This window comes from Mobula hypostoma, chromosome 1 (genome assembly GCF_963921235.1).
Source record: "Mobula hypostoma chromosome 1, sMobHyp1.1, whole genome shotgun sequence".
Taxonomy (NCBI): domain Eukaryota; kingdom Metazoa; phylum Chordata; class Chondrichthyes; order Myliobatiformes; family Myliobatidae; genus Mobula; species Mobula hypostoma.
In genome coordinates, this window is record NC_086097.1 from 52,918,612 (window position 1) to 52,945,691 (window position 27,080).

The 27,080-nt window shown below is 41.6% G+C and overlaps 1 protein-coding gene across 3 annotated transcripts in view; it reads left to right on the forward strand.

The window, feature by feature from the left end:
* The window catches only part of gpr137c (G protein-coupled receptor 137c), a 79,004-nt gene that overhangs the window by 18,976 nt on the left and 32,948 nt on the right, over window positions 1–27,080 (forward strand). For all 3 annotated transcript variants that reach the window (XR_010018053.1, XM_063048862.1, XM_063048854.1), the window contains exons 2-6: window positions 6,799–6,848; window positions 10,557–10,785; window positions 17,581–17,730; window positions 19,695–19,820; window positions 23,049–23,173. Coding sequence is in view for 2 of the 3 variants with exons in the window: in XM_063048862.1 (XP_062904932.1) it covers window positions 6,799–6,848; window positions 10,557–10,785; window positions 17,581–17,730; window positions 19,695–19,820; window positions 23,049–23,173 (680 nt within the window). In the remaining variant the exon portion in view is untranslated. The remainder of the gene's footprint in view (window positions 1–6,798; window positions 6,849–10,556; window positions 10,786–17,580; window positions 17,731–19,694; window positions 19,821–23,048; window positions 23,174–27,080) is intronic.

Consider the following 27,080-nt stretch of genomic DNA (forward strand, 5'->3'; position numbering starts at 1 on the left):
AAATCATAATCTGCTCTTCTATTATTCCTTCCAAAGTGGATGGTCTCGCAGTGACCAACATTGTATTCCATCTGCCAGACCTTGACTGACTTACTTAACCCATCTATATCTCTCTGCAGACTCTCCACCTCCTCTGTACAATTTGCTTTTCCACTCAGTTTAGTGTCATCAGCAAATTTTGTTATGCTACACTTAGTCCCCTCTTGCAAATCATCAATGTAAATGGTAAACAGCTGCGGGCCCAGCACCGACCCCTGCGGCACCCCACTCACCACTGACTGCCAACCGGAGAAACACCCATTTATACCAACTCTCTGTCTTCTATTGGTTAACCAATCCACTATCCATGCCAATACACTTCCTCCAACTCCATACATCCGTATCTTATTTATAAGTCTCTTGTGCTGCACCTTATCGAACACCTGAAAATCCAAGTATACAACATCCACCTGTTCCCCTCTATCCACTGCACTCATTATGTCCTCAAAGAACTCCAGTTAGTTTGTCAAACAGGACCTGCCCTTTCTGAATCTATGCTGTGTCTGTCTAATGGAACCACTCCTTTCTAAATGTTTTGCTATTTCTTCCTTAATGACAGCTTCAAGCATTGTAAACAAATAATACTTTTTGGTCCTGAATTTCATTTCTCTTGGGTGGCTACAACATTTGCATATCTTTTTTTAAAGAAAAGCTTAGTTCTTGCAAGCCCTTCTTCCTAATTTTAAGATCATCTTAAGATTCCAACATCAGATGAAATGGTTTCTTTTTGTATTACATTTTATAATTTTAAATACATCAACTGGATTGCACCCTTAATTCTAATGAACTTGGTCTAATTAAGCAGACTTTGATAACATTCATTGAACCTGCTATGCTATTCTGATGTAGTTTTCCTTTTGAGTAAAGTAAAGGCATCTGTTAGTCTTGCGAGACCATGGAGACCAAGTCTTCACTCTCCATGGCGCAGGCCTGGGGAAGGTTGTATGGAAGACTGGCAGTTGCCCATGCTGCAAGTCTCCCCTCTCCACGACACTGATGTTGTCCAAGGGAAGGGCATTAGGACCCATACAGCTTGGCACTAGTGTCGCTGCAGAGCACTGTGTGATTAAGTGCTTTGCTCAAGGACACTCACACGCTGCCTTGGCTAGGGCTTGAACTCACGACCTTCAGATCGCTAGTTGAATGCCTTAACCACTTGGCCACGTGCCCACGTCCTTTTGAGTATTGTGCCCAAAACTAAACATTACTCAGAACAGAAACCAATCAGCTCTGCAACCAAATTGCATTCTTAGTTTTAAATCTGAATCCCATGCTAAGTGCCAATATTTCACGAGCTTTCCTGGTTACTCATATCTGTGAACTCCTTTTCACATTTGAAACCTCAATCCTGGAACACCTATTCAAATGCTGAAATCCATTTCCCCTACCTCTAACAGTTATTCCTGGACAAAGTAGGTAGTTTTCCTTCCACCCGCCAGCATTAAATGGATCATCCTTGGCAAATTCTGTCAGCTCCCACTAGGTTCCACCACCAGGTACATAGTCTCTCACCTCTCCTTTCACATTTTGAAAGGGTCATCCCTTTTGCAACTCCCTGGTCAGCTCCTCCCCATTAAGTAGCATGTTCCCATACAGCAGCAGGAGATGCAACTCCTATCTGATCACTCTGCCCTACCAACACAGAAATCCATGTCTTTTGCTTCTACTTTTTCATCTCACCTCAGTCCCATTTGGAGAATCCAAATGCAGGTTGAGTGACTGCATTGTGAAGAACCTGTGCTCAGTCTGCAGGAGGCCATGAATCTGTTGCCTGATTCATTTCTTTCCCACTCTAACTTCAATGTAGCCTCCTACATTATCACAACAGCCAATACAAGTTCGAGGAGCAAATGCCTCATCTTCCAACTAGACACTTTGCAGCCTGAACTTGATATCAAGTTCTCTTACTATGGATAACTTGCTTTTTATTCATTTGTCTGCCATTCTTTTTAACTTTCACATCTATATTCTAGTCTGCTGAGCATATTCTATCCAGTAAGATGGACTTTATAAAGGCATTCAAACATTTAAAACTTTTTAATACTTTAAAACATTAGCAACGTGTTACACAGATAAAGGAGATTAACTGCCTTTTTCTGCCTATTGGAGAAAATATTCCACCTGTTCTACCAATCCATCCACCCCCCTGCCCCCCATCTTCTCTGCTACCTATACCAACATTTTTACTCTTTCTAGGTTTTTGATGGGGTCCAAGGCATGAAACATTTCTTCATTCTGCCTGTCGTGCATACCATCCAAATGTTGTTCCAGCATTTTCTGTTTGTACTTCAGATTTCTAGTCTCTACAGTTCTTTGATTTTTCTCCAGCTCATCTTTGCATCTTTCCAGCCTGGTTTCTTGCCTGTAATGATCAAAACTGCAAAATAGTATTCCCTTCCTGTTATCTTGACTATATTTCTTTTCTGCAACCTCAGAAGACTTTGGCTCATTTGACCTAGTTTGTATATTTCTCTTGTGTCTTTTTACATGATCAGCAAAACTAATATTTCTATGATTAACTAGAAGTGGCTAGATTATTTCCAATTGCAATTTCACACTCCACGGAATGACAAAATTTATTTTCCCGATCTCCTCGCCTCCTGGCAACTGCAGCATCAACCCAATGTCATGTTTCAATTCCATCATGAACATGCCCTCACTTTCTCATCGGTGCATTGTTCCTGTTCTGTCAGAGCAAGCCTGATTCCTCACCTGTATAAACCAGACCTATCCACCTTGTACATTTTTCTTTTCCATTCTCTCATGCCATCATCTTCAAATTAAATTTACTGAAAACTAATCCTTGATCTCTTTAGATTGTAAGTGGAATTCTCATTCGATTTCTACCTAAATTTCACTTTTTAAAACCCTCCTTGAAATTACTTCTCTTGTTAAATATTGGAAAGATCATAGTCTTCATACGTGACTCCCAGTTACAAGCTGTGTTTTAGTCTTCCAGCGATTTCAATTGATGATTTAACCTTCCAGACTGTTTTACTTTCTCTTTTTGAATTGTTATATTAGCCCATCTGTTCCTGATCTTCTTCAACATGCCTTTGCCACAGTTGAGTCTGAAGGTATCAATATTCTCTTAGCAAACGTCCCATCCACTAATTTAAACCAGCTGAACCAAAACTCCGTTCAGTATCAATCCTCCCTGGATAATCATTCTTGTGTTCACTGTTGAAGATTAAATAACTAGAAGACACTAACACGTGTAGTAAAATTTCATCCCTATGTTATTCCCCTCTGATGCCTTGCATTCATCCCATTTGAACAAACGTCTGGTGTTTCCACCCTTTGTTCAACTGTTTGTGGTTGCGTGAGCCAGAGCAAGATTTTTACACCAATCTGTCTTTCACTTTCTGCTCCCCTGTCCAACTTCCTTTGATCAAACTGGTAGTCAGTCCCCTGAGCTAACTTTGCCTTCATATTATTTTGATGGCATGCACATGAAAGGCAGAGTATAAATGTATAGTTTTCTGACAGGAAGTATAAATTCTGTCTTCACATTTTTGTTTGAATCTAATGACTCCTAGGGCTTCCATCTCCTATTAAAAATACATTGTTTTGAAACATTGGGTTTTCTTCCTTGGCAGCATTAATAAATTCGCCTTGTATTTTGAGACCTTTCAACACTTAACGGTACTCAAATGTCCTTTACCTAGTAGCACTGATATTACAAAGAAATTATCTGTGTTTTTGTCCACTTTCCTCTTTGTACTTTTAATTGATGTTTTTCCTACTTTGTCAAATTTGCCCTTGGAATCCTGTCTTCCTTTATATAATCTGTTCATGTCTTCTCTGGAAGGATGAAGGGAAAATATCTCCACTTGGGTTGTACATGAGCAAAGCCTCCTGTTGGCCATTGCTTTAACTGTCTTCCTCCATTTTCTGAATCTTCACCCTGTACGCTGTCAAATTACAGGAGCAAGATCCACTCATGTGACAAGGGTAGATTATAGCTTGTTTTACACAAACTTTGAATTCCACAATGTGTTTTAGCACAACACATTTTCCAGATGTTCAGCATGCATTCCAAATTCCTTTTGGCAAAGTCAGATAATACTGCATTTATAAAATCCTTGACTGCATTTTCAGCCTCTTTTGTCATTTAATGTCCCCTGCTCTACATATCATCCCTCCCTTTGTTCCCTGACTTAAAATTTTTCTTGTCAACTCATCCAAATTTAGATGAAATGTCATCATCCTAGATTGTAAGCAATTATTAACAATTTTAATAAATTGCATCTCACTGACGATCTAGACAAGTGCACCTCAAGGATATGTGCTTACCCACTGCTCTACACTCTTTTCACGTGACTGTGGCTAGGCAAAGCCATCTATAAGTTTCCTGTGGCAGAATTTCAGACTGTGACAAGAAGGCTTACAGGAGTGAGATTGGCTGGTTAAGGGTTGTTTCACCCTTGCGCTGTGTCAGCAAGACCAAGGAACTGATTGTAAACCTCAGAAAGGGGAAGTCAGGAGAACACATCAGTCCTCATTGAGGGGGTCAGTGGTGGAAAGGGTGAGCAGCCATTTCCCGGGCATTGATATCCCAGAGGATCTATCCTGGACACAACATATTAATGTAAGCACGAAGAAGGCATGCCAGCAGTTCTACTTCATTGGGAGCTTGAGCAGATTTAGTACATCAATAAAGACCCTTAAATTTCTATTTATGTGGTGGACAGCATTCTAACAGGTTGCATCACTGCTTGTTGAGGTGGCTTTAGTGCACAGGATTTGCAAGAGTTTGCAGTGAGTATTAGATTCAACCAACTCCATTATAGGCAGAACACTCCTCACCAGGGTGTCTTCAGAGGTGTTGCCTCAAAGCCGCATATATCCTTAAAGACCCCCATGAACTGGAGCATGTCATTTCTCATTGCTAGCATCAGGGAGGAGGCACAGAATCCTGAAGATGCCTATTCAATGATTTAGAAACAGCTTCTTTCCCTCTGCCATCACGTTTCTGAATGGTACTTGATCACTACCTCATTATTTTTTGTTTGTACTATTTCATTGTTGTAATTAATAGATTTTTGTCCTTGCATTGCATTGGCTGCAAAATGCAAGTTTCACATGTCAGCAATCATAATAAATCTGATTCTGATTTCTCGAGTTGGTAATTTTCAGTTTTTCCATTCAGAATTCCAGCATTTCATGTACATTGCGTTCTTTGGGAGGAATTGCATTTCCTAATCTGAATATTTTGGAAACAATCCTACTCGCCTAACAAATTAAAGATGTTTAACTTTTTTCTATTTTACTGAAATGTTAAGCAATCCCTTTTAATCACTATTTTACTGTTTTCTATTTTTTGATTTCAGCCTTTTTAGAGGTTACAACTGGTATTGTCCTTGTAGATCCAAATCCCAAATGTTGCGTAGGATCATTCTCTCACCATGTCGATATCCTTGCCTAAAATATTAATAATAGGTGAACATGAACATGATGCTTTATTCCATGAAGCAATCATATTGTCTTTCACTCAGTTTCACTCAAGCCACTAGAATTTTCTTCTCTCAGTTTATACAGTTTTTTTTAGCATTTCATTAGAATGGCCTATCTGTTCATTGCTTTTGCATATAGATCTAAAATCGGGATATTTTTCTCCAGATTTGCATGTTCCTATGATCTAAACTTGGGGTTCAGGCTAAAACATTTTAAGTCATCTGACATTTCTACCTAATGCAGTTGTGTAGCATAATCTATATGTAAGTATGAATACAATTGTGTAAGCAGAATGTGGAAATACAATAAAGCAAATATATTTTGAAATCATTACAATCAATGAGTTACCTATATTTCTAGAGATAAGGATGGTTTTACCCAGCTGCACCTTCTGCAGTTGTACCAAGATAAAGTGAGTCCTTCATGATCCATGACACATACTCTTCGCCATACTTCCATTCAGATATTTCCTCTTCACATAGCATTTGCTAACTTTTCAAAATTACCATTTCACACAACAATTTGTAATATTTCAAGCCTCATAATGAAATGTTTCTTCTATGGTCTTTCTAATGTTTCATAGCTCTGTGATAGTTACTTCCATAAACCAACTTAATTTCTTCCTGTGTGGACATTACTGACATAGCACCAAAGAGCTACAACCAGCCACTGGGCTTTTCATAAATAGATACTTACCAATTTAAGAATTTCCTAGAAACTGAAATGTCCTATATAAACGGCTTTTTTTTTCTCTTCCTTGCTTTCAATAACTCTCTCCAGTGGCTTGCTGTAACTAAATTTTCTCCTCCTTAACCAGGATACTCCTCTTTCTTCCCCCCAACCCCCCACCCAACCCACTTGTTTCCTCCTGTTTCTTGGCTGCATTATAATGCTGGACAATGTCACCTGCAGAAAACATGACAATTTTTAGCTATGTCACATCTATTTCTGCCTAACCCTCAACCATGTTATCTAATCCAAAGTGTTCTTATGAATAATTGAATACGATCACTTCAGCCCTCCTATCACTTACTTATGTTTTTATCTTCATTCCCAGTACTCCATAGTGAAGTAAATTAACTGCTTTGTCATTTCATTTGGTGTTACATTTATCCTCTCAAAAGACCACTTACATCCATGCCAAGCTTTTGGCCAACCCTCCTAATCTGTATTGAATTCACTGATCCAATGAAAGAAATTAGTAAATTGGCTTGAAGATTTAATGTCCTGTGCACAATTGTTTTGTACTATTGAATTCACTTTCTGATTGTTTCATTATTATAATGTGCATCTTTTTTGCAGGTTATTTTCAAGGCTAAAGCCAAATATTGTCCAGAACTTAACAAATACAAGTGAGTAGCAAATATGCATTCTGGAAATAGTTACATTAAAATGAGCATATTTCCAAAGAACATGATTTCACAAATTAGCATTTCTGTTACTTCATGAATTAAGTGGCCAAAAACATTTTTTTGTGAATTTGGCTTAAAATGTGTTGAAAATGATGTACAGTATGTCAGTGTTTGATTTGCAACATATTATAGCAGTTTCTACCCATCAGTAGACCATAAGACATAGGAGTAGAATTAGGCCATTTGGCTCATCGAATCTGCTCCACCATTCAATCATGGCTAGTCCTTTTTTTCCCCTCCCCCCACCCCCCCCCCCCGCCAGCCGCATTCCGCGGTCTTCTCCCCGTAACCTTTCATGCTTTGGCCAATCAAGAACCTATCAAGCTCTGCCTTAAATACACCTGGCCTCCACAGCTGCCTGTTTCAAATTCACCACCCTCTGGCTAAAGAAATTTCTCCACATCTGTTTCGAAAGGGTGCCCCTCTATCCTGTAGCTGTATCCTCTTGCCCTATACTCCCCCACCACGGGGAAACAACTTTTCCACATCTAATGTCTAGACCTTCCAACGTTCAAAGTTTCCATGAGATCCCCCCCACACACACATCCTTTTAAATTCCAGTGAATAGAGACCCAGAGCTATCAAACATTCCTAGTATGATAACTCTTTCATTCCCAGAATCATCCTTGCCAACCTTCTTTGAACTCTCTCCAATGCCAGCCCATTTTTTTTAAGATGATGAGCCCAGAACTGTTCACAATACTCGAGGTGAGGCCTCACCAGTGCCTTATAAAGCCTCAGCATCACATCCCTGCTCTTGTATTCAAGACCTCTTGAAATGAATGCCAACATTGCATTTGCCGCCTTCACCACCAACGCTACCTGCAACCTTATGTTTTGCACAAAGACTCCCAAGTCCCTTTGCATTTCAAATTTTTGGATTTTCTCCCCATTTAGAAAATAGTCCACACATTTATTTCTTCTACAAAAGTGCATGATCATGCATTTTCCAACATTGTATTTCATTTGCCACTTTCTTGCCTATCCTCCTAATCTGTGGCTAAGTCCTTCTGCAGTCTACCTGTTTCCTCAACCCTATCTGCCTCTCCACCCATCTCCATATCATCTGCAAACTGTCACCAATGCCACCTATTCATCTAAATCATTAACATGCAGCATAAAAAGCAGTCCCAACACTGACCCCTGTGGAACACCACTAGTCACTGACAGCCAATTCAAAAAGGATCCTTTTATTCCCACTCACTGCCTCCTACCGATCAGCCAATGCTCTAACCATGCCAGTAAATTTCCTGTAAGACCATTGGCTGTTAACTTGGAAATCAGCCTCATATGTGGCACCTTGACAAAGGCCTTCTGAAAATCCAAGTAAGCAACATCCACTACATCCCCTTTATCTATCCTACTTGTTATCTCCTCAAAGAATTCCAACAGGTTCATCGGGTAAGATTTTCCCTTAAGGAAACCATGCTGACTTTGTCCTATCTTGTCCAGTGTCATTAAGTACTCCATAATCTCCATCCTTAACAATTGACTGCAACATCTTCCCAACCACTGAGGTCAGGCTAATTGGTCTATAATTTCCTTTCTGCTGCCTCTCTCCTTTCTTAGAGTGGAGTGCCATTTGCAATTCTCCAGTCCTCTGACACCATGCCCAAGTCCAATGATTTTTGAAAGATCATTACTAATGCCTCCACAATCTCTGCTGCCACCTCTTTCAGAACCCTAGGGTGCAGTTCCTCTGGTCCAGTTAACTTGGGTACCCTTGGGTCTTTCAGCTTTTTGAGCATCTTCTTCCTTGTAATAGTAACTGCACTCACTTCTCTTCCCTCACACCCTTCAACAGCTGACACACTGCTAGTGTCTTCCACAGTGAAGACTGATGCAAAATACTCATTTAGTTCATCTGCCATTTCCTTGGCCCCTGTTGTTATTTTTCCAGCCTTGTTTTCTAATGGTCCTATATCCACTCTCATCTCTTATTTTTTACATACTTGAAAAAGCCTTTACTATCCACTTTGATACTGTTTGCTAGTTTGTTTTCATATTTCATCTTTTCCCTCCTAATAATTTTAGTTGCTCTCTGTAGACTTCTAGAAGTTCCCAATGTTTTATCTTCCAACTAATTTTTGCTTATTATATGCCCTCACTTTTGCTTTAACATTAGCTTTGACTTCCCATGGTTGTACTATTTTGCCATTTGAGAATTTCTTCATTTTGGAATGCATCTGTCCTGCACCTTCCTCATTTTCCAGAAACCTGTGCCATTGCTGCTGTCTTGGCATCCCTGCCAGCATCTCCTTCCAATTTAGTTTGGCCAATTCCTCTGTCATACCACTGTATTTCCTTTACTCCGCTGAAATACTGCTACGTCAGACTTAACTTTCTCCCCATCAGATTTCAAGTTGAACTCAGTCATATTGTGATCACTCTCTCCTTGGGGTCTTTCTAACTTAAACTCCTTAATTAGCTCCAGTTGATTACATAACACCCAATCCAATATAATTCATCCCCTAGTGGGCTCAATAATGTACTACTGTAAAAAGCCATCTCATAAGCATTCAACAAACGCTCTCAAGATCCATTTCCAACCTGATTTTCCCAATTGACTTGCATGTTGAAATCTCCCATGACTATCATAACGTTGCCCTTTTGACATACCTTTTCTGTTTCCTGTCTTAATCTGTAGTCCACATCCCAGCTTCTGTTGGGAGGCCTGTATATAACTGCCATCAGGATCCTTTCACCCTTGCAGTTTCTTGACTCAATCCACAGTGGTTCAACATCTTCTGCTCCTGTGTCACATCTTTCTACTGATTTGATGCCATTCTTTACCAGCAGAGCCAGGCCACCCTCTCTGCCTACCTTCTTATCGCTCCAATACAATGTGTAGCCTTGTACATTCAGCTCCCAACTACAACCGTCCTTGAGCCATGATTCAGTGATGGCCACAACATCACACCTGACAATCTGTAATAGTGCAACAAGATCATCCACCTTATTTCTTGCATTCTGTGCTTTGAGATTTAACAGTTTGTGTACTGTATTTGCTACCCTTTTTGATTCTGCATCCCTAATGCACTGATGCTCCTATAATCTGCCTGCCCTTTCTGACAGTCTGACTGCACACCATCTTGCTCTTATACCATCTGGCGTATCCTGAGTCCCTTCATTCTGGTTCTCACCTCCCTGCCAAATTAGTTTAAACCTTTCCCAACAGCTCCAACAAACCTGCCCACGAGAATATTGATTCCCCTTGGGTTCAGGTGCAACCCACCCTTTTGTACAGGTCGTGCCTCCCCCAGAAGAGGTCCAATGATCTAAGAACCTGAAGCCCTGCCACCTTCACCAGCTTCTCAACCACACATTTAGCTGCCAGATCATCCTGTTTCTACCCTCACTGGCGCATGGCACAGGTAGCAATCCAGAAATTACTACCCTGGAGGTCCTGCTTCTCAGTTTTCTCCCTTGCTCTCTCATTTCTCTCTTGAAGCTTTCCAAGTGGGTGGTTATCAAAAAAGTGCTTTATTCATTACACTCTTGTGACTCTGTTTACTAAATTCAATTACTGAAATAGAATTTGTATGAAGCAGCATGTAACTAATACAAATTGTATTTACTAATGCTAATTCAGATTATTGATGTATGTACATGGAGCTTTCTCTAACTATTTTTTTTCAATGCTCTCAGGATTCCATTACGGCTCACATTCTTGTTTGTTAGTATTCTGTTTCTGGTGGTGAATTTCACATGTGCAGTACTTGTCCAAGGAAATGTGCCAGAAAACCAATTGAAATGGACAGTGTTTGCTCGAGTGCTCATCAATGATAGCCTTTTTGTACTTTGTGCCATATCATTAGCAGTGTGCATCCTCAAAATCGCAAAAATGTCATCTGCAAATGTTTATCTCGAGTCAAAGGTAAGGTTACTTTTCAAACTCATGCACTTTAAAAATGTACTTTAAATATTGTTAACATCTATTTGTCTCCCAATTTTTTAATGCTTTTTAAAAATTAAACTGACATTTTCAGTCAAATTAATTTATGTATGTATTTATTTATTTATTTCTACTTTGTACCTTCAACTTTGATTTTAAACCCACATTTTTTATTGGTAGCCAGATATTCTTGGGAGCCATTAAGCAGCAGAAATTGTCTAATTTTCATTATTACCACTATGCAGATTTCAAGAGAATTATGCCTCACTATTTGAATGGAAAGTGGCTCTCCCCTTACTATTAGTCATGGGAGTACCTTGATGCAGGCCACAAGTAAACAACATATTTGGTATCCTAGATAATTTAATTCTATTAATTATGGAAATTGTATAATAGTGTCAAATTCAGTTAATCACCAGGAGCTATACTCTGACCACTACACTATTGCACAATACCAGAAAGTTATAGTAAAAGCAGTAAATACTGGAAATGTTCAGCGAGTCGGACAGCATCTGTGGTGAAAGCAGTGTTAATGTTTCAGCTCACTGACTTTCCATCTCAGTTGTATCAAGTTTCTGAAACGAGCGTTTTTAAATTGCAGGTGGGAGGGTAGTAGTGGAGAGAAAAAGGGAATGTCTGCAATGCAATAAATGGGTTGATAGTTGCTGATGCTATCAAATTAGAGGTAATGTAAGTTTGTTAATTGCTAATTATCCTGAAAGATAAGAAAATCAAATCGAAATGAGGTTTATAGGGTTTTAAATGCTGTGACTGAGATGCAGAGCATTGCATTTGCTGGACATCTGGAAAGAAAATAAATGCGAGAAAAAAAAGCAGTAAATCAGACAATATTGATGAAAAGAGTAAATCTGAAATGTTGGTGATCTTGCAGGAAAACAAGTAAATAAATTACTTATATTGAATAGATTTTTAAGAAGTGCAAAAACTGAAATACTGTATTTTTTTTAAAGTGAGGTAGTGTTCATGGGTTCAATGTCCATTTAGAAATCAGATGGCAGAGGGGAAGAAGCTGTTCCTGTATTGCTGAGTGTGTTCCTTCAGCTTCTGTACCTCCTATCTGATAGTGATAGTGAGAAAAGGGCATGCCTAGGTACCGGACCTCCTAGGTGCTGGAGGTTCTTAATAATGGACGCTGCCTTTCTGAGACACCGCTCCCTGAAGATGTCCTGGGTATTTTGTCGGCTAGTACCCAAGATGGAGCTGACTAGATTTACAACCTTCTACAGCTTCTCTCGGTCCTGTGCAGTATCCCCTCCACACCAGACAGTGATGCAGCCTGTCAGTGTTCTCCACGATACAACTATAGAAGTTTTCGAGTGTATATGTTGACGTGCCAAATCTCTTCAAACTCCTAATAAAGTATAGCCACTGTCTTGCCTTCTTTATAACTACATCGATATGTTGGGACCAGGTTAAATCCTCAGCGATCTTGACACCGAGGAACTTGAAGTTGCTCACTCTCTCCACTTCTGATCCATCTATGAGGATTGGTATTGTGTTCCTTTGTCTTACCCTTCCTGAAATCCATGCTATCTCTCCTGGAAAGTCACCGTTCTTACTTTATTTTTAAGGAACTCTTCATGCAGCAAATGCCTGATCAAGTTTGAATAGCCCTCACTAATGCACCTGTGAAGTACTATGGGGAGCTTGCTAAAATACTTGATAGTCTACACAGCCAGGCAGTAGTACATAATTCCTCCTCTCTTCCCTGCCTCATTAAGCCTCATCAGCAAGGCACCTGACAAAGTCACCCGCAGCTGCGAAACAGACAATGTGGGCCACGTTTTCACAGTGCTCGCTTGGATATGAACGCTAGGAAGTGCTGACCACTTTGCAGCTTTGACAGTACCAGTGTATCGGGATATCAGAGGTCCGTGAACACCATGGATTCCAGCTGCCAGGGCTGTCTAGTCTTCATTACAGGCACCCTTTCAGGGCAACACCTCCTGTGTGACACTGGTGCTCAAGTGAATGTGCTGCCAGCATTGCTTATTGACAAGAAGGCAAAGAGCGACAAAACCTCACTGGAGGCTGTCAACGGCAGCAGGATCCAGACTGACTGGGACACAATGAGTGATGCTGTGCTTCAGTGGGCAACGTTACACATGCAACTTCATCCTGGCTACAGTGGCTAGACCTCTGCTCTGTGTTTGCCCAAGGACTATTCGTCAACCCTTATTTTAAAAAAGAACTGCTGGCTTGTAGATATCAAGGACTTTGGGTTGTTATCCTACTCCCCCAGTAAGTTCTCCACAATGACTATCAAATGCATGCACCACCATGTACGAGTTTATTCGACTGCTGGATGAATGCCCGAGCCTCACCAAGCCCACATTCTTTACTATCATCACAAAATATGGAGTTAAGCACCACATTTGCCATTAGTCCATGCCTGCGCATGTGGACTGAACCCTAAAAAGCTGGCAACAGTGAGGGCAGAGTTTGCCAACAAGGGAAGACTTGACATTGTACACTGGTCAAATAGCCCTACTTTGCTCCTCCATCTGGTCCCTAAGTCCATTGGTGGTTGCCACCAGTGTGGCAATTAACGTTGCCTTAATGACAATGTTCCCCCTACTTTGTAAAGACTAGTGTGTGCACACACCCCCCAGTGACAACAACATGTGCACACTGAATTTTATATAGTGGTATTCATTTTAACAGCTTGAGAAACATTGTCGATCAGAACTTTGATCTCCTCTGGGTTTGATCGTTTTCACTGTCGTTCATCAGCACTCTGAAAACAGATATCAGGCCTGTAGCGGGTAATGAAGGATTTTCTCGCTGGAGCTTTTTCACACCGTCAATATGTGATTTGCTTGCTGAACGTCACTTTAAAACGTCAAGTTTCCAAATATTACCCCACTTCCCACTTGCAAAAGTTGCTGGAGAATTTGTATCACGACAATACGCATAGGCAACACCAGTTTCTGTATTGTACAAAAATATTTCTCATAGCTACACATTCCTGATCTCATGAGCTTTAGGTGTAGTAGTTTCTACTGTTCCATTAAACCATTATGCTTTAAATGAACTTGCAGTTCTTTTCTGTTTCTTTAGAATTCAGCATAGCGCCAAATTTGACATAGTGAATCAATTAATTGCTTCAATAAAAATAGGATAAATAAGCTCGTTCTAAAATATGCAGGCACATCATCGCAAACTCCACGTTGTCCACATCAGAAACCAGAAAAGGAAATGTGATTGTGTATGATAGCATAATTAACATGCTAACGAGGTAGAGTGTGACGGCCTTTTGTGCATAGTTTTCCTTTGTGCATGCGCGCACCTTGGAGGGAACGTTGCTTAATGAGGCTACCACCCCCAATCATTACTCGGTCTCACACATCCAAGAATTTCTGGCACTTAACCAGAAAATTTCTTTTCAAAGTCGATCTAGTTAAGGGCTACCATTGCATGCTTGTGCTCAGAGGCCAGTCACGAAACACCTGTGATACCATTTTGCCTCTGAGTTTCTGCAAATAACGTTTGGGCTGAAAAAATGCAGCACGGATTTTCCAGTGACTGTTGGACTCTGTATTAAAAGACTTCGATTTGCTTTTTGTTTACCTGGATGACATGCTTGTCGCCAAATCTGAACACATATCTCATCTCTGCACACTTTTCAAGTGCTTAACCAACAGTGACAGATTATTAATCCTGCTAAATGCCAGTTTGGTTTCGCAACCATTTACTTTCTTGGTCATCGCGTCACTGCAGAAGGTGCGAAACCCCTCCCATCAAAAGTGACCGCTATTATGGATTTCCCACTGCACCACACTAAAAAGCTGCAGGAGTTTTTGGGTATGGTGAATTTCTATCACCACTTCATTCACAAGCTGCTGAACTTGTGCTCCCCTTGTACAGCATACTTAAAAGCAGCACTATACGAGGAAATGTGTGGCAGCTTCTCACCAGCCGCCAGCAGTTCTCTTCCCCCAAAAGGAAATACCGCCCGTTTGGCCATGAGCTTCTCAGTGTCTACCTGGCTGTCCGTCATTTGAATTTTCTTCTGTTTCACAGCATTCGTTGACCACAAGTCCCTCGTGCACACGATGGCCAAAATATTGGCCTATTGGTCTGCACAGCAGTGATGCCACCTGGCCTGCATGTCTGAATTCACAACTGCTATACAACATATCAAGGAGTGAAATAATGCCGTGGCTAATTGCCTCTCACGGCCAGCCGTTGCGGCCATACTTGTGAGAGTTGGCTATGGCAGCCGACCAAGTTACAGACCCAAAGCCACAGGCCTGTGGTTGGCTGACATTAAGTTCGAGGAAGCTGGGGTTTCTCTCCTGTGCGATGCCTCAACCAGTCACCCTCGCCCCATAGTGCCCACAAACTGATAGACTGTTTTTAACTCCATAAATGGCCTCTTGCATCTGGGCCAGAAGGCCTCACAGAAATTGGTTGCTCTGAAGTTTGTGTGGCATGAAGGATGTGCGTGATTGGACTGCAGCCTCTATGGCGTGCCAGCAAGCAAAACTTGACCAGCGCGTTCAGGTGCCATTTTGAGGTCCCCGAGTGACAGTTTTACTAGTCAATATGGACCTAGTTGGTCCTCTTCCTCCCCCCGCGCCCCCCCACGGTTTCTCACACCACCTTACCATGGTGGACTGTAGAACCTTCAGATGGCCAAAGATCATCCCTCCAGCATTGACGACAGCCGCAGACGTGGCTCCGGCGTTCATTAGCAACTGGGTTGCTCCGTTTGGTACCCCATCTGATATTTCCTTTGACCATGGTCCCCAGCTCATATCAGATCTCTGGGCTGCAATGGCCCATAACCTCAACGTTGGGCTACATCACACCACAGCGTGTCACCTGCAGTCCAATGGCCTATGTGGGTGGTTTCACCACTCCTTTAAAGCTGCTCTGAGGGCTCCCTGATGGATGAGTGTGGGCATGATCATCTCCCGTGGGTCCTGCTGGGGCTCAGAACAGCACCAAATGAGGACCTGCACTCTGTCGCTGAGGTGGTATATGGGCAGCTGTTACGAGTGCCAAGTAATTTTATTCCTGACGCCATGACCGCCTGGTCAGCCTCTCAACAGTGTTCATCCTGCTCAGTAAATTCAATTCCCTTGCACCTATTCCTACCTCCCATCATAGTGTGCAGCAATCTTGGGTTCCTGTTAACTTGCATTCCACCTCATTTGTTTTCATCTGCCATGATGCATACCAACATCCCCTTAGGCCCATGTGATGGCCCATACCTGTTTTGGAATGGAGAGAAAAGACTCGTATCATAAGGTGGGTAAACCTGAAGTGATTTGGGAGATCACTTCAATCCGCCCACCGAGTTTTGGAGCGTTCTGCTACTATCCCTTTGTCATCATGACATGAGCATGGGTGTGTCAACACACCTCTGGACAAGCCAGAGTTACCTGCTGTTCCAACATCCATGGACCATGGGACCCGAGCCGGGTGGATCATCTGAGCTCCGGACGGGCTGTCAATGCTGATTTTAGTAAATTCTTGTCGGGGTGGGGGCTGTAATGGGAATGCAATTGGTGGAGACGTACAGAATTCACAACCACCAACATTGAGTTGGTGTTCACTTTAAGAGGCAGGTCTGATGTGATTACATAAATACTGTTACCGTGCTTTGTCTTCAGTTTTTTGGAGATCATAAAAGCAGTTGTCACAGTTTCTCTGAAACAAAAAGCCACACACTATTTTGTTTGTGGAAACCTTCGGTATGTTCTCCCCGTCACCGCTTGGGTTTCCTCTATACGCTTCTTTCTTTCCACGTTCCAAAGATGTACATGGGTTAGTGAGTTGGCGCTGGGAATTTGATAACACTTGCGGAGTGTCCAGTGCAAATCCCTGCTAACTTAATTTGTTGCAAATGATGCATTTCACTGTTTCAATGTACATGTGATAAATAAAGATAACCTAATCTGCAATTATGGTCAACGACTGCATTTTTGTCATCTTTTTGAGCATTTTCCAAATCTTGGTATTCAATAACTTCAGAATAAACAATATTTCCTGTTCTGTCTGAACTGGCCAGTATTGATAGATCATCAACCAATCCAGTTTTTCTCTCCACTGCTATTGCATAACCTGAGACTGTGGATGTCGGGATCTGGAGCAGCAAACAATCTGCTGAAGGAGCTCTGTGGGTTGTGCAGCTTCTGTGGAAGGAGACGAGTTGTTGAAGCGAGGAAATCTGCAGATGCTGGAATTTCAAGCAACACACACAAAAAAAATGCCGGTGGACGCAGCAGGCCACGCAGCATCTATAGGAAGAGGTACAGTCGAGATTTCGGTCCTGATGAAGGGTCTCGGCCTGAAACATTGACTGTACCTCTTCCTATAGATGCTGCCTGGTCTGCTGCGTTCACCAGCATTTTTTGTGTAGGAGTTGACATTTCAGTTTGAAACCCTGGATCAAAATAAGAAATATTGACAATGCATTTCCACTCTCAGATGCTGCTTAACTTACTGAGTCCCTCCAGAACATTGTTTATTACTTCACCTTTTCTTTCCATCCTCCCTTCTGTATCTTGATATTTACTTGATTCCTGGCTTTGCCTGGTGTTAATGAGAGGTCATTGATCTGCAGTGTAAATCCCCTTTTTCTCCGCTATTGCTACTTGGCCAGCTGGTTATTCCAGCACGTTCTGAATTTCAGATTTCCAGCATCTGTCGTTTTTTTTTTTTGCTTTTCAGTTACCTAGAAACTGCAGTGGATTAACATTGAGAATTATCTGTTGAACCTTTGATTAACGTGTATTCTTTCTTCAGGGAACATCTGTTTGTCAGGCCATGATTGTGGGTGCTGCAGTGATCCTACTTTATATCTCCAGGGCTTCCTATAACCTGGTGGTTGTTTTCATGGCCCCAGAGGATAGGCCCAGTTCGTTCAACTATGGCTGGTACAATGTATCTGATCAGGTAAGCACAATAATGTAATTTTCTGCTTAAAACCAAAGCAGCTGTGTGGTTTTTGAGTCATCTTTGAGGGGTGATTTCACTTGCATATTCAGCAATAACTTTGAAGTCTGTTATTTAGGAGGCAGAGTATACCAAATGCTAGAAATACTCAATGCCAAAAATGTTCCTGATTCCAGCATTTATGGTCTCTTGAGTTGTTGGAAATGCTTAGCAGGTCAAACTGCATCTGCGGAAAGAGAAACAGTTGTAGTTTTATATCTCCTCAACCATCAGGCTCTTTAACCAGGGAGGATAATTTTACTCAACTTCACTCACCCCAGCCTATGGTTCCACAACCTATGGACTCACTTTCAAGAACTCTACAATCATGTCCCAATATTTATTGCTTTTTTCAAATTTTCTTTGTACAGTTTGTCTTTTGTACCTTGGCTGTTTGTCCCTCTATGTGCAATTTAATTAACTCTATTGGTTCTATATAATTACTGTGAATGCCCACAAGAAAATGAATCTGGGTCATGTATGGTGACAAAGCTTGATAAACTTAGTCTGAACTTTGACAGAACTGAAAAGGGGATACACTTGTCAAGCTGCGGGGAGGGTGGGGACGGGAATGTCTCTCATTAAAACTGGAGTGATGAGGATCAGCTGTAAAGAAAGATCAATGATTGAATGGCAGCAGTTACACGATGAGAACTAAGACACAAGAATGTGGGAGTTACAAAATACTTAACAGGAGGAAAAGCTCATCAGGTCAGTCTGAAGAGTCTCACAAAGAAAATAAACTGAGCTGAGATGACAAATGGATGACTGATTTCTAAAGAAATTTTAAAAACTGGTAAAATTCAGTTCTAACTAGAAGGCTACAATGTGCGCAGACAGAAAATGGGGTGCTGTATGTTAAACTTGCATTGGGTCTGTCAAACAGTGCAGGAAGCCACGGATTGATGGGTCAGAGGAATGGAATGAAGAATTAAAACAGACAATTGGAAATTCTGGGTTGCCACTGTAGATTGCAAGCAAATGTTCCACTAAGCAATGGTCCAATCTGCCAATCTGCATTCCATCAATGTGAACACTGAATGCAGTACATTGGGTTGGAAGGGGTGTAAGTGAATTGCTGCTTCATCTGCAAAGATTATTTGGGTCTGTGGATGGTAGGAACCACAGAGATGAAAGAACTAGTGCTGCATTGCCTGTGGCTGGTGGAACATGCTGTAAGAAAAGGGGGCATTAGTAGCAATATAGGGAGTCACAATGGGAATGGTCCTTGTGAAATGCTGAAAGAGGTGGAGAGTGAAATGTGAACACAAAATACTTTGCAGATGCTGGGGTCAAAGCAACACTCACAACACGCTGGAGGAACTCAGCAGGTCGGGCAGCATCCGTGGAAACGATCAATCAACGTTTCGGGCCGGAACCTGACAACCGAAGGGTTCCAGCCCGAAACGTTGACTGATCGTTTCCACGGATGCTGCCCGACCTGCTGAGTTCCTCCAGCGTGTTGGGAGAGCGAAATGTGTTAGGTGATGGGATTTCTTTGGAGGTGGCAACAAATGATCTGTTGAATGCCAGGCTGTTGGAGTGAAAGGTGAGGGCCAGGGAAATCTCTATCCTTACTCTCTCCCCTCTGGGACAGAGCAGGAGCATAGACATGGGAAATGGGTGAGATGAAGTAGAGGACTTTAACGTTAGTAGAGAAGAAAAAAGTGAGGCATGTACTGAAATTCCCATCAGAACAAAAATTAAATATTCCACCACAAAATGAGTCTTTGACCTGAAGCATTAACAGAATTAATTAAATAAATTGAAACAAGATGGTCTTTTACAAGTTAAGACACCATTTCCAAACTACTTTAAATGTTCATTGATTTATCTTTTTTCCATTGCCTTTATTGGATTTTCCTTTGAATGTTGCATCTGACTCTTTTTCGATTGTACTAAACTGCATTAATGTTTACTTACAGGCTGATGTTGAAAAAGTCAGTGACCAAGCTTATGTGGCATTTGGAATCATTCTTTTCCTTTGGGAGCTCTTGCCTACAAGTTTGGTGGTATTCTTTTTCAGAGTGCAGAGGCCAAATCAAAATCTGGTATGAAATTGCTTTAACAGATTTTCTTGAAAGATAAGTTTTCCCTTTCATCTATCACATGCCTCTAGCAATGTTTATTTTAAATTGTTCAATGTGTAGTGCTAACACTTTTAATGCTTCCCCATTCTCCAGTGAATGCTCTTACAAATGGACACAGGTAGAAAAATGAAGGCGTCGACCGTTCAGTTCCTAAAGCTTTCTCTGCCATTCGATCCAAGGCTGATTTTGCACTCATGTTTTTAACGCTTTATGTGCTTAACAAATCTCAGTCCTACAGAACTACAACTTTTTTTTTTAGATTATGAGGGCACACAGTCCTCTTTTATTGTCATTTAGTAATGCATGCATTAAGAAATGATACAATATTCCTCCGGTGTGATATCAAACTTGTAAACTTGACCTAGTATCAAGATCTGCTCTTAACCACTTCTCAAGCTTGCTATAACTTGAAGTTTGCTCAAAACTGTACTAAAGCACTACTTCACTACATTTGATTGCTGGCCCTTCAGATCTCAAATTAAGATTTTGTCAGTGCCATTTGTTTGCCCCAATTGTATCCATAAAGTACTTCTTTCTTCTCCCTGCATGAGATGATAAAACACAGGAGCAGAATTAGGCCATTTGGCCCATTGAGTCTGATCTGCCATTTCATCATGACTGATGTACTTCCCCCTCAGCCCCAATCTCCTCCCTTCTCCCAGTATCCTTTCTTACCCTGACTAATAAAGAATCCTTGAGCCTCTGCCTTAAATATACCCAATGACCTGGACTCTACAGCCACCTGTGTCAATGAATTCAATAGATTCACCACTCTGGCTAAATAAATACCTCATCTCCATTATAAATTGATGTACCCCTATTCTGAGGCTGTGTCCCCTGGTCTTAGAGTTCCCCACCATCGGAAGCATTCTCTCCACATCCACTCTATCTAGGCCTTCCAACATTTGATAGGTTTCAATGAGATCTCTTTCCCCCATCCCCATTCTTCTGAATTCCAGTGAGTACAGACCCAGAGCCTTCAAACACTCCTTGTGTGATGAGCCTTTCCATTCTGAAATCATTTTCCTGAACATCCTTTGAACCATGAACAATGTCAGCACATCCTTTCTTAGATAAAAGACCTATACCTGCTCTCAGTTCTCCAACTGAGGCCTCAGCAGTGTCTTAAATGCTCAACATTACACCCTTGCTTTTAATTTCTAGTCCTCTCAATGAATGCTAATATTGTATTTGCCTTACTCATCACTGACTCAACCTGTAAATTAACCTTTAGGGAATTCTGCACCTCAGATTTTTTTAAATTTTCTCTCCATTTAGAAAATAGTCTTTTTATTTCTATCAAAATACATGACCATACACTTCCCGACACTGTATTCCATCTGCCACTTGTTTGTCCATTCTCCTAATCTGTCCAAGTTCTTCTGCAGCCTCTCTGCTTTCTCAACACTAACTGACCCTCCAACTATCTTCTTATCGTTCACAAACTTGGCCACAAAACCGTCAATTCCATCATCCAAATCATTGACATGTAATATAAAAGAATCAGTTGCAATACAGACTCCTGAGAAACACCACTAGTCACCGGCAGCCAACCAGAAAAGGCTGTCCTTTATTTCCACTCTTTGCCTCCTGCCAATCAGCCAACGCTAGTATCTTTCCTGTAGTACCACAGGTTTTTAACTTGTTAAGCAAATCTCATGTGTGGCTTCTTGTCAAAGGCCTTCTGAAAATCCAAGTTCACAACATCCACCAATTCTCCTTTGTCTATCCTGCTTGTTATTTCTTCAAAGAATTCCAACAGATTTGTCAGGCAAGATTTTCCCTTAAGGAAACCATGCTGACTTTGGGTGTTTTATCATGTGCCTCCAAATACCCTGAAACCACATCCTTAACAATTGACTTGCACATATTCCCAACCACTGAGATCAGACTAACAGGCCTATCATTTCCTTTCTTCTGCCCCTCTCCCTTCCTGGACAATAGAGTGACATTTCCAATTTTCTAGTTCTCCAGAACCATTCCAGAATTGATTCTTGAAAGATCATTACTAATGCATCCACAGACTCTTCGGCCAGTTCTTTCAGAACCTTGGGGTGTACACCATTTGGTCCAGGTGGTATATTTACCTTCAGACCTTTCAGTTTCCCAAGCACCTACTCCCAGTAATGGCAACATCACTCACTTCTGCCCCCTGACACTGTCATACTGCTAGTGTCTTCTACACTGCGGACTGATGCAAAAAACTCATTCAGTTCATCTGCCATGTCATTGTCCCCCATTACTCCCTCTCCAGCATCATTTTTCAGTGGTTCAGTACCTTAGATTAGTTTTTTTTTAAAGCATCCCATGGTTTTGCCATCCTAGCTTGAGAATACTATACTTCGGGATGTATCTATCCTGCACCTTCTGAATTGCTCCCAGAAAATCCAGCCATTGCTGCTCTGCTGTCATCCCTGCTAGTGTCCCCTTCCAATCAATTTTAGCAAGCTGTCCTTTCATGCCCCTGTAATTCCCTTTACTCCACTGTAATACAGATACATCTGACTTGCTTGCTAGGTCCATTTCATGTCCTCCCTTTGCCCTTCTGATTTCCCTCACAGGTTTATTCTTGTCCTTTTTACAGTCATGGTGGATTTATGTCGCTTTTTTTCTGATCAGATCTCAATATCCATTGTCATGAAAGGTCCCCTAAACTTGTCAAGTTTACCCTTCACCCTAACAGGATTGTGCTGCCCCTGGATTCCTGATATCACGCAAGTTCCAACTTTCCATTCTTACCCCTTCTTTCAGACAAGCTCATTTACTTCTGCTAGATCCGGCCTAATTCCTCCAAAACTAATCCCTCTCCAGTTTAGGGTGCAAACTTGCAGACCTGTCCCATCCTTTTCCACCACTATCTTAAAAAAAAAAAATAGAATTAGTTACTAGAGCCAAGAAATCACTCAATTTCTTGCCCAGCCTCATTCCCTGGAGGGGATCAATATTGTACCCTCCATAGCGGTTGAAATTTAAAGTATTAAGGTCTGATTTGTTAAATGGGAAAATGATCACTTGTACACAACAGAACAATTTTTAAGTGTTGCTTTTAAACTGTCTTATCTAATGCTTGTACAGAACATGGCAGGATTGTGCAAATTTTCATTTTTAGTAAAATTGCTTTTGATAATTGTACAGCTTCTCCCGTAGCTTTTTATGCTATTGAACCTGTTGCATTGATGTCTCTTACAGGGATCAGGAGGAATGATAAACAGTCACAGTTTCAGTTCCAGGGCATATTTTTTTGATAATCCAAGGCGGTATGATAGTGATGATGATTTAAGTCGAAGTAGTGGCTCAAGAGGAGAGCGAGGAAGGTACGTAAAATTTAAGAGTGAAATCTTCAAATCCTGAAAATGTGGCTTTTTTTAATCTTAGAAGCATTCCTGAAGAGTGGTCATTGCAATTCTTCAAAAACATTTTATTGTTACAAAATTTCCCTTTCTGGAAAGGTAGAAATGCACTTTAGCATGCTGGCGCTTATGACCAGGAATAATTAACATTGTTTTCCAGTAGTTTTCGTACTCCAGTTTTATTGGTTCTGAAATGTACTGGATATATACGGCTGTGAAACACAAAAACCTAGTTCTCCATTTCTTCAGAAGTCTTTGACAAGAACAAAGTTAAACAATTTTGAACAGGCTCTTATTAACATTAACAGATTGTTATTGACATTAGTTTAATACATAGAACAGTACAGCACAGTACAGGCCCTTCAGCCCACAATGTTGTGCCGACCCTCAAACCCTGCCTCCCATATAAGCCCCCAACCTCAATTCCTCCATATACCTGTCCAGTAGTCTCTTAAACTTTACTAGTCTATCTGCCTCCACCACTGACTCAGGCAGTGCATTCCACGCACCAACCACTTTCTGAGTAAAAAACCTTCCTCTAATATCCCCCTTGAACTTCCCACCCCTTACCTTAAAGCCATGTCCTCTTGTGTTGAGCAGTGGTGCCCTGGGAAAGAGGCACTGGCTATCCACTCCATCTATTCCTCTTATTACCTTGTACACCTCTATCATGTCTCCTCTCATCCTCCTCCTCTCCAAAGAGTAAAGCCCTAGCTCCCTTAATCTCTGATCATAATGCATACTCTCTAAACCAGGCAGCATCCTGGTAAATCTCCTCTGTACCCTTTCCAATGCTTCCACATCCTTCCTATAGTGAGGCGACCAGAACTGGACACAGTACTCCAAGTGTGGCCTAACTAGAGTTTTATAGAGCTGCATCATTACATCGCGACTCTTAAACTCTATCCCTCGACTTATGAAAACTAACACCCCAAAAGCTCTGCCTTGGAGTTTGTCCTTCCAAAGTGTACCACCTCACACTTCTCAGGGTTGAACTCCATCTGCCACTTCTCAGCCCACTTCTGCATCCTATCAATGTCTCCCTGCATCTTCGACAATCCTCTACACTATCTACAACACCACCAACCTTTGTGTCGTCTGCAAACTTGCCAACCCACCCTTCTATCCCAACATCCAGGTCGTTAATAAAAATCACGAAAAGTAGAGATCCCAGAACAGATCCTTGTAGGACACCACTAGTCACAATCCTCCAATCTGAATGTACTCCCTCCACCACAACCCTCTGCCTTCTGCAGGCAAGCCAATTCTGAATCCACCTGGCCAAACTTCCCTGGATCCCATGCCTTCTGACTTTCTGAATAAGCCTACCGTGTGGAACCTTGTCAAATGCCTTACTAAAAGCCATGTAGATCACATCCACTGCACTACCCTCATCTATATGCCTGGTCACCTCCTCAAAGAACTCTATCAGGCTTGTTAAACATGATCTGCCCTTCACAAAGCCAGGCTGACTGTCCCTGATCAGACCATGATTCACTAAATGCACAGAGATCCTATCTCTAAGAATCTTTTCCAACAGCTTTCCCACCACAGGCGTAAGGCTCACTGGTCTATAATTACCCGGACTATCGCTACTACCTTTTTTGAACAAGGGAACAACATTCGCCTCCCTCCAATCCTCCGGTACCATTCCCGTGGACAACGAGGACATAAAGATCCTAGCCTGAGGCTCAGCAATCTCTTCCCTTGCTTCGTGGAGCAGCCTGGGGAATATTCCGTCAGGCCCCGGGGATTTAACCGTCCTAATGTATTTTAACAACTCCAACACCTCCTCTCCCTTAATATCAACATGCTTCAGAATATCAACCTCACTCATATTGTCCTCACTGTCATCAAGTTCCCTCTCATTGGTGAATACCAAAGAGAAGTATTCATTGAGGACCTCGCTCACTTCCACAGCCTCCAGGCACATCTTCCCACCTTTATCTCTAATCGGTCCTACCTTCACTTCTGTCATCCTTTTTTTTTTTCTTCACATAATTGAAGAATGCCTTGGGGTTTTCCTTTACCCTACTCGCCAAGGCCTTCTCATGCCCCCTTCTTGCTCTTCTCAGCCCCTTCTTAAGCTCCTTTCTTGCTTCCCTATATTCCTCAAAAGACCCATCTGATCCCTGCTTCCTAAATCTCATGTATGCTGCCTTCTTCCACCTGACTAGATTTTCCACCTCACTTGTCACCCATGGTTCCTTCACCCTACCATTCTTTATCTTCCTCACTGGGACAAATTTATCCCTAACCTCCTGCAAGAGATCTTTAAACATCGACCACATGTCCATAGTACATTTCCTTGCAAAAACATCATCCCAATTCACACCCGTAAGTTCTAGCCTTATAGCCTCATAATTTGCCCTTCCCCAGTTAAAAATTTTCCTGTCCTCTCTGATTCTGTCCTTTTCCATGATAATGCTAAAGGCCAGGGAGCGGTGGTCACTGTCCCCCAGCTGCTCACCCACTGGGAGATCTGTGACCTGACCCGGTTCATTACCTAGTACTAGATCTAGTATGGCATTCCCCCTAGTTGGCCTGTCCACATACTGTGACAGGAATCCGTCCTGGACACACTTAACAAACTCTGCCCCATCTAAACCCTTGGAACTAATCAGGTGCCAATCAATATTAGGGAAGTTAAAGTCACCCATGATAACAACCCTGTTATTTTTGCACCTTTCCAAAATCTGCCTCCCAATCTGCTCCTCTGTATCTCTTCTGCTACCAGCTACCAGGGAGCCTATAGACTACCCCCAGTAGAGTAACTGCTCCCTTCCTGTTCCGGACTTCCACCCATACTGACTCAAAAGAGGATCCTGCTACATTACCCACCCTTTCTGTAGCTGTAATAGTATCCCTGACCAGTAATGCCACCCCTCCTCCCCTCCCCCCCATCCCTTTTAAAGCACTGAAATCCAGGAATATTGAGAATCCATTCCTGCCCTGGTGCCAGCCAAGTCTCTGTAATGGCCACTACATCATAATTCCATGTATGTATCCAAGCTCTCAGTTCATCACCTTTGTTCCTGATGCTTCTTGCATTCTTCATTAAATATTTGCAGTTCTCTGTATATCAATATTCAAAGTAACTCCAGACAGTGTAAATAAACCTGACCTCTAAACTTCAGTTCAGCGACACAATGTTTGACTTGACATCTATAGAATAAAAATTGAGACTATAGGTCTAAAATTACACATTCATTCTGCTTTCTGTTACTGACCAGTAATGAACGAATAACCATGAGATGATCTTAAAGGAAAATCTCCAATTGTGAGCATCCAGGGAGATCAGCACAATATCAAAATGAAATTTTGTATTCCAAGATTTTGTACCAGAATATGAAAGGCCGCACTAGTAACAAATGACACTTACAAAGGACCATTGTAAATCTTCAATAAAATTCAGGCCAATTAATACTTGCAAGAGTTACTGAAATGCAACTTAATGGGGAAAAATAAAATGCTACTAAGAAACTAAAACAAATGCACTTTCAGGCCTGGAATCCAATGTTACACTTCTTGAGGATATCAAATCTATTATGAGCAAAATAAATGTGTAGTAGTTAAAGAACATTTATGTAGCAAATTAATTCACTATGCATCTTCTTCCTGATGATTTTAAGTTGGATCTGTGTACCTTGGCAATTGATATCAAGGGGCAAGTGGCCTTTGTCCTCTGTCAAACTGCATATTGAGAGAAACAATTTGGAAAGAGAGAAGACAAATGGGTCTTCATGATGGTCTACCATGTTCAAGTGAAGTCCCTTGTTCACTCTTGATGTAGCATTGTGGACAGAAGCAAATTAACATACCTGATATTCCTAATACTGCCTAGGATAGATGTCAAAAGAGTTGGTATTAC